The 8633-nt window shown below is 33.4% G+C and overlaps 1 protein-coding gene across 1 annotated transcript; it reads right to left on the minus strand.

Moving 5' to 3' along the window:
* Positions 1-2650: 2650 nt before the first annotated feature.
* On the minus strand, positions 2651-7059 carry LOC121391097 (ankyrin repeat domain-containing protein 29-like). Its single transcript, XM_041522844.1, has 2 exons — positions 6761-7059; positions 2651-2765 (listed from the first exon to the last, which is right to left on the minus strand). The coding sequence occupies exons 1-2, from the start codon at positions 7057-7059 to the stop codon at positions 2651-2653; spliced, it is 414 nt and encodes a 137-aa protein (XP_041378778.1).
* Between the last annotated feature and the right edge of the window lie 1574 nt (positions 7060-8633).

Consider the following 8633-nt stretch of genomic DNA (forward strand, 5'->3'; position numbering starts at 1 on the left):
TTTACTACTATGTGATTTTTGTTTCTCTGGCTGTTTTTATCCAAGTAACCATTCCACTATTTCAAGGTGGAGTTTACATATACTGACACAGTGAGAGCTGTATCATCATTTCTTGTAGTAATAAGTGGATCAGCATTAAAAAATTGAAGTATAACTTCACAATATCTGAGTGATTATTTCGACATGCTAGGTTATAATAGCTGTATCACCAAATTCACCATCATCTCTTTGTATATCAGGCTTAGCTCCAGTCTGGGTAGTAGGTACTTGACTATAGTGTAGGAGTTTGTATCACATGCTATCATCATGCAGTGTAACAGTGGTTGTCTTGAATGTTAGGATTAAGCTCCAGCTGATATTGGGGTTTTTTGTACAACTGTTGTTCATGTCCCCCCTCCTTTACTAGCTAACATTAGTGCTGTACTGCCTTCTTCATTTTTGAAAATCGATATTATCAATTAAGTCAAAGTAAGAACTGAAAACAGCTTCATCATTACCAAGTCTTGAAGCATTCTGTAATGTTTGGTCAAAAGAAAAGTGGTAGTTTCTTCTTTCTCTTTTAAGATATAGTTTGATCATCAATAGTCAGGGTTCAAAGATACCAATAAGTGATGCAAATTCTTTTCCTTAAAGAGCCCCCGATTTCCAAATGAAGTCTAATCTTGATCTAGTACAAGTAGAGTTATATATATGATCCTTCCTCCACTCGTAATGATGGGTCATTCTCTGATGGAACATGTAGTTTTTTTTAACCAGTGTCTCTTAAAGTTCTTCCAATGTTTTTTTCTTTCCCCATTCATGATTAAGTTTGATAACCACTTCACAAGTAAATTGACGTGACTTCTGGATTTGGTATCATCATGGCTTCTGTAACTGCATTCTTGAATTTTTCACGTGTTGTCGATTGTTTGAAATTCTTCAAGATGTTGTTTGTAAGTACACATGTGCCCCCTTCTGTATCCCTCATCAATTAGAAAGTCCTCATTGTCAATGATAACTTCTAACGTAAATTACCTCAACATCAAGGTAGCTATAATATGCCAAAGTCGCTGAAATAGTGTTTGGAATATCTGTAACATCTGTTAATCCTTCCCCCTTCCCTTAATTCTAAAATATTTTCCCAGATAATCAGAAATGTCAATAAGTTCAAGTGTTTCATTATCAATTAGTTTACGTAGGGCACTTTTAATATTTTTAACTAAATTTGTATATTCTTTTTGAAGACTTTTCAATTTTTCAGCTACAGGATCATCTGGAGTGACTGTTTTTTTCTGATTTTAATCCCTACACAAATGGAAAGCACTAATTTAGCAGAGTGCCTTTGTTCAGTCCCCTAGATTAATAAATTACAGAAAGTATACCAAAGGGCATGAATGAAAACAAACCACTTTACACGGGGTTGCATTAAATGAGGCAAGTGGTGTTGGGTGTTCAATTCCCTTTTTTCAGAAGAATTTGCACATGGTTCTTTCAGAAGATTTGCACATGGTTTAACTACCCCGCCACTTTGTAAAATGGGACTAAGTCAAGGAATATACTACTTACAAAAACAGTGTAATTTGAGTCTAGACATACATTTATTCAGGGTGGGCATTTTTATTTGCACAATACTTGTGTTGGTTCCAGGTGTTTTTTTATTCAAAGCTGGCATTTAATGAAAGAAATACAGTTGTATATTATATATATATAATATACACATACCAACACTTCACTTTATAATTAATATAAACATACATATATTCACTATTAATAGTTTGTTTAACTTTACAGTCCATTTAGGTTTTATACATGCCACAATACAATGAAAAAATATTAATGTTTCTTTTTGATTACTAATACTATGGAATTTAGTTTGTGTAGTTGGATAAATAATCCCTCGGCAAAATCATCATAGTTCTTAACAATTGTATGACCCTTACCATCAATTCCCATCATCTATTAGTAATCGAAAACCAATATAATGTTTACTGATTTGGATCAGTAAATTTATCTATAATATGGATTAGCTTCAACCATTGTTCTGGAACATGTGGACTTTATTAATCAATTAATTATTATATACTCATGAATAAATAATATTATGAGTTTGTTCAGATAATCTGAGAGTTCAGATTAAAGAAGTCCAGATATATGAGGATTCATTGTAACATGTCTAACATAATTTTATTATAGTAGAATAAAGAAAGAACAGCACACATAATTTTGTGCTTCATTTAAAAATTCAATTGAATTCAAGTGTCTGTTCATTTTATAAATACTTGACCTTTTTGTTGTATATCCTGTTTGTATAAGATCAGCACATGTAAGATCTAGTGAGTTTATCACATTTCTTTTTTGACTCCATCAATCCAGTCTTGACCTAACTTTTGAGCAGCTAATTTAGTATAGGACACCTTCACTGGAGAGACATTGTAAGACCCAAAAGTTGACAATGTTCCTGTACTTTGAAATGTCTTTTCTTTGATAAATTGCATTGCATTTTCAAATTCATCAATCACATTTTGGTGAACAGTTGGAGACTCTCTGACTGATTTACTTATCAGTTTATGTGAATACATCTCTGCAGCAACTTGTGGGAGACATGATTTTAATTGTTCACTTAAACAAAGCAAAATGACATGTCAGTACACTCTTCAATACTTTATGAACTTCACTTTTTTCTGTAACATCGACACTTTGCTATGTTATTAGAATGATCTACAGAGTTACCACAGGAAGAGCTTCTATCTTGATCACTTGTTCCTTCTGTCTGTCTTTCTATTGCCCTTAGAAAAAGAAGGAAACTGTCCACAGCAGCTTCATCCCTCTGATTTCTTGAGATGAAGCCTCCCGTCTATTATATATTTTACTACTATATTATACTACATTGATTATTATATATAATGAACTATATATAGTAGATACCCTTCATCGTTAATATCTAGTTGTCCTCTCAGTTTTAATAGCAACATCCACTATTACCAAACTTTCAACAGCTGAAATAAGTTCTTCCCAAGAGGGAGAAGTACCATTTGTAATCCACCATTGTAAACCTTTCCTCTCTAGAGCAAAGTGGTAGTCTTGATCACTGCGGGCCATTGTCTTGAGTTGGCTCCTCTCCTCCATGACACACTAGAAGACTAGTGAGTTCAGTCCATTTATCTTTAACAACAAAACCACTCTTAACCAAGAAGTCGTAGAGCATTGTTTGATGTCAATTCTATTGAAATAAATGAGACATCATTTTATATAGGTGTGTTAATGTTTTACTGACCTGTTTTAGGTCCAGGATTAAGTTCAATATCTCCTGATAAAATGAGGAGAAGTACGAGAAACAAAACTAGAGAGAATATCAAAGTACCACCACCCTCATCTCCTGATGTCAATAGTAACTTCATCCATCCAGGGGTATCAGTGGTAGAAGGAGTCTTTTTAGTAGTATATGGTATATGATGACAATACCATAACCCCAATACTAGCTCTCCATTGACACGTATCAATCATTATGAGCTACAACAATCTCTAGACAACTTGTTGTATAACTGGGAGTGGTGACTCCCACGCATTTTATTACTCTTGTCCTAGAATAAAATCAATTCTGTAATAGAGCTATTGCAGTAAACAGTAATTAGCTAAACTAACACAACAGTACTTTTTCTTTCACTGCCACAAGTTCTAGAGTCCAAGAGTATTTCAGCAAAACTCTCCATTGAATTTTGCCATAATTTTATAATTTAATAATATAAACAAAAATGTATAAATAACATGATAATCAATAGAAATGAACTTGATTCTTTAAGTATGTATGAACGTCTGCTTCAAATGTGTTCACTTCACACTACAAGGTAATAAAAACTTGTAAGCATTTTTGAACAGATTACTTGAAATTGAAATGTATACACATGAAGACAATTATGAGGACTAAGTGTTTTCTCCTAAGTATTTATATCAGTTAGATCACAATCTGTCTGTCCACTTATTGGAATCTAAATGATTTAGAACATAGAGTGTAGAGACAAGAGATTTAACTAAAATATATACTCCAGATGTAAGCTATCTAGTTCATAACCTCACAATCAGGTATTTGATAAAGGAAAAGAATACAAAGATATGAGGCTATCAAGTTCAAAGAAACCATCTATATAATATTAATAATATGATATAAAATATAAGGAGAAGGTTAAAAATTGATACCACCGGCTAGCAACTGACCCTTTCTTTGTTACTATAATAGAAATATATGTAATGATTGTCAATTAATATAATCTCTTTATGACTATTTTATTGTAAACTGTAGTAACATTGATGTCATTATGATGTCATGATCTATATTATAAGTATTATGTCTCAATTAATGGATCTAAGAAAGTTGTCCAAATATGTACAAAATGTCTTGAACACAAATACAATACCAGTCTTAAAAATTTTATACATTTTATAATATAACAGTAAATTTTCCAAGAAGTTTATGGAATAAAAAATATTGTAGTAATTAAACATACTAAGCACTACATATCAGAAATATATTAATTAACACATACCAATAGGATCAGTCATTGTAGCAATCAAACCCACACATGTACTACCATATCAAAAATGTATTATTAAACTTTGTCCAAATAGTGATCATAATCTCTTATAGTGTCTTTCTAAAATAATAACTAACTAATAACTGACACTATTGCTGCTGTCTTTAACATGGAGTCAGTATGACACACCTCCTTTCTCTATTTATCTGCAAACAAGTAAATAATTTTTTTTCAGATTTAGATGTAATATTTAAATAACTTTATAGAAAAAACAATGAAAATAAGACAATAATAATAGCATTATTTCTACATAACAATACAAATGATTACTCAAAAGGGACCAAAAACAAGTACATTAAAAATGTTAACAAAAAGCTATACAAACATATTATTATATAATAGGAATAAGGTAGTCTTCTTGACCTTCTTCTTTGTTGTTTTGTTTTCTTTCTTTCTTCTTATCTTGTTTTACACTTGATATCTTTAAATGTATGAGTAGGATTTGCAATGCGTGAAATGAATGAACTAAAATGTGGACTTGAAATTTGGCGATCTTTTTTTCTTTGTCTGTTTCTTGTTAGTTTTATTTCTCAATTCACTTGTTATTAGTGAAGATGTAGGTGTGGTCATTGTCTCACTAGATGTTTGTGAAGATGACTTTATAGTCTGTTCTGAAGATTGGTTTGTGTCCTGTAATTGTGATGCTATTTGACCTCCATATTTAATTAATAGTTCAAAAACAGTTTCATGTTGATTCTCAATAGCTACATCCAATGGAGTTTTATTCATGCAAATAACATTAGGATTTGCACCATTTTCTAAGAGTATCTCTACTATTGAAGTGGATTGTGTTTGCCAGTTACTGCAAAGAACAAAGGAGTGAATCCATAATAACTTTCTTGTGTTATTAAACATCAGCTCCAGCTTGTATGAGAGCATCCACTATATCATCATGGTCCACATGATGAAACTATCATGAGTGGAGTGGTAAGACCTAGTACCAGTGGAGTATCTGGATTATTTAATGTCTTCATTAACTGCACCTAAATCTCCATTAACACATGAGTCTAGTAGCTCTCTCTGATCATTAGTGAGGTGTGGAAGTTTCTTTGGGAGCAGAGTAATGTCAGTAGGGTTGTTATCTAAACATAATCGTATTATTACTCCTGCTATTTCAAAGGAGTTGGTTCACTTTTGTCTATGAGCACTTTAACAATGTCACTATTACCAGTAAGAACTGCTATTACAAATGCTGTCATTTCAATCCCTTCATTATATGCTACTATATGAGGATCTGCTTTTGATTGTAATAAGAATTCAACTACGTCAAGATGTTCGTTCATAATAGCTAGCATTAGTGCAGTTTCTCTTCTTTGTTTGAATATTAACATCTGCATTCTGTAGTTGAGAAGTAGTTTGACAACTGTGTATCACCATTTTCACTAGCTATCAATATTAAAGGGCAGTCTTTCCTTTTTTGCTCTGAATATTAACATCTGCATTCTCTTTGAGTAGTAGTTCAACAACCTGTGTATCACCATTTTCACTAGCTATCATTAGGGCAGTCACTCCATCTTCATCTGAATATTAACATCTGCATTATCTTTGAGTAGTAGTTCAGCAACCTGTGTATTACCATTATAACTAGCTATCATTAGGGCAGTCACTCCACCTTCATCCTGAATATTAACATCTGCATTCTCTTTGAGTAGTAGTTCAACAACCTGTGTGATGACCATTATGACTAGCTATCATTAGGGCAGTAAATCCATTATGTTCTGAATATTAACATCTGCATTCTCTTTGATAGTAGTAGTTCAACAACCTGGATATGACCATTTTAGACTAGCTAACATTAGGGGAGTCACTCACCTTCATCCTGAATATTAACATCTGCATTCTCTTTGAGTAGTAGTTCGACAACCTGTGTATCACCATTTAGACTAGCTAACATTAGGGGGAGTCTTTCCTTCTTCATCCTGAATATGAACATCTGCATTTCTCTTGAGTAGTAGTTCAACAACCTGGGTATGACCATTTTCACTAGCTATCTTTAGTGCAGTCAGTCCTCCCCCTTCATCCTGAATATTAACATCTGCATTATCTTGAGTAGTAGTTCAAAACCTGTGTATGACCATTTTCACTAGCTATCATTAGGGGAGTCACTCCACCTTCATCCTGAATATTAACATCTGCATTCTCTTTGAGTAGTAGTTCGACAACCTGGGTATGACCATTTTAGACTAGCTAACATTAGGGCAGTCACTCCACCTTCATCCTGAATATTAACATCTGCATTCTCTTTGAGTAGTAGTTCAACAACCTGTGTATTACCATTATGACTAGCTATCATTAGGGGAGTCTTTCCTTCTTCACTCTGAATATTAACATCTGCATTCTCTTTGAGTAGTAGTTCGACAACCTGGGTATGACCATTTAGACTAGCTAACATTAGGGCAGTCACTCCACCTTCATCCTGAATATTAACATCTGCATTATCTTTGAGTAGTAGTTCAACAACCTGGGTATGACCATTATGACTAGCTATCATTTAGGGGAGTCTTTCCTTCTTCACTCTGATATTAACATCTGCATTCTCTTTGAGTAGTAGTTCAAAAACCTGTGTATTGACTATTTTCACTAGCTATCATTAGGGCAGTCACTCCACTTCATTGCTGAATATTAACATCTGCATTCTCTTTGAGTAGTAGTTCAACAACCTGTGTATGACTATATGACTAGCTATCATTAGGGCAGTCAATCCATTATTGTTCTGAATATTAACATCTGCATTCTCTTTGAATAGTAGTTCACAACCTGGGTATGACCATTTTGACTAGCTATCATTAGGGCAGTCAATCCATTATTGTTCTGAATATTAACATCTGCATTCTCTTTGAGTAGTAGTTCAACAACCTGTGTATTATACCATTTTCCTAGCTATCATTAGGGCAGTCACTCCATCTTCATTCTGAATATTAATATCTGCATTCTTTTTCAGTAGTAGTTCAGCAACAAATATTTGACCCTTTTTACTAGCTATCATTAGGGGAGTATATCCATTTTTGTCTGAGTGTTAAACATTTGTAGTCTTTTTGAGTAGTAGTTCAGCAATCGGGGTATGACAACGGTCAACAGCCATCATTAGGGCATTTGCTCCTTTATAGTTTGTACATTAACATCTGTGTTTTCTTCAAGTAGTAGTTCTACAACCTGGGTATGACCATTTTGACCCTAGCTAACATTAGGGCAGTCCATCCTTCTTCATTCTGAATATTAACATCTGCATTCTCTTTGAGTAGTAGTTCAACAAACCTGTGTATGACCATTTTGGCTAGCTCTCATTAAGGCAGTCACTTTACTTGTAGATTGAACATTGACATCTATTGTCTCTTTGACAACAACTATGGTATTACTAATATTTGCAGCTTCAATGTAGGGGTCATCAATCTGCTGCTACTGAGTTGTAACTGTTGTTCCTTCTCTTTTTCTTTTTCCGTTATATTTAAAACATTAAACTGTTCTAACAATCTACAGATATCTTCTCTTCTTCTTCTCTATTTTATCAACAATACTCTGGTCACTGACGAAGACATTAGGTTGAGCACCAGCTTTAAGTAGTTGTTCTATAACTTGTAGTGACTTGTGTCCAGTTATAGCATATACTAGTGGACTATGCCCATCATTGTCTGTACTACTGACATTAGCTCCACCTTGTAAGAGGACTTGTACTGTTTCTATATGTCCACAAGATGAGGCTATCATAAGAGGAGTAATATCATTGACTAGTGTACAGTTTGATATCAACAGTAGAGTCTAAAATATGACTTGTTGTAGAAATGTGATCTCCTTCAGCACTTAATATGAAAAGTTGGAATTCTTCTTCTGTAAAATAGTCTAGTAAGTGCATTAATAAAGTAATAATAAGTTGAGAGTGTCCATATTGACATGCTTTAGTGAGAGCTGTTACTACTAAACTTGATTTCTGGTTCTCTGGCTGTTTATCAAGTAACATTTCCACTATCTCAATGGAGTTTACACGTAGAGATACAATGAGAGCTGTCTCATCATTCTTGTTGTAATAAATGGATCAGCATTATATTGAAGTAATAATTTCACAATATC

The sequence above is a fragment of the Gigantopelta aegis genome, unplaced genomic scaffold, assembly GCF_016097555.1.
Source record: "Gigantopelta aegis isolate Gae_Host unplaced genomic scaffold, Gae_host_genome ctg1716_pilon_pilon, whole genome shotgun sequence".
NCBI classification, from domain to species: Eukaryota; Metazoa; Mollusca; class Gastropoda; order Neomphalida; family Peltospiridae; genus Gigantopelta; species Gigantopelta aegis.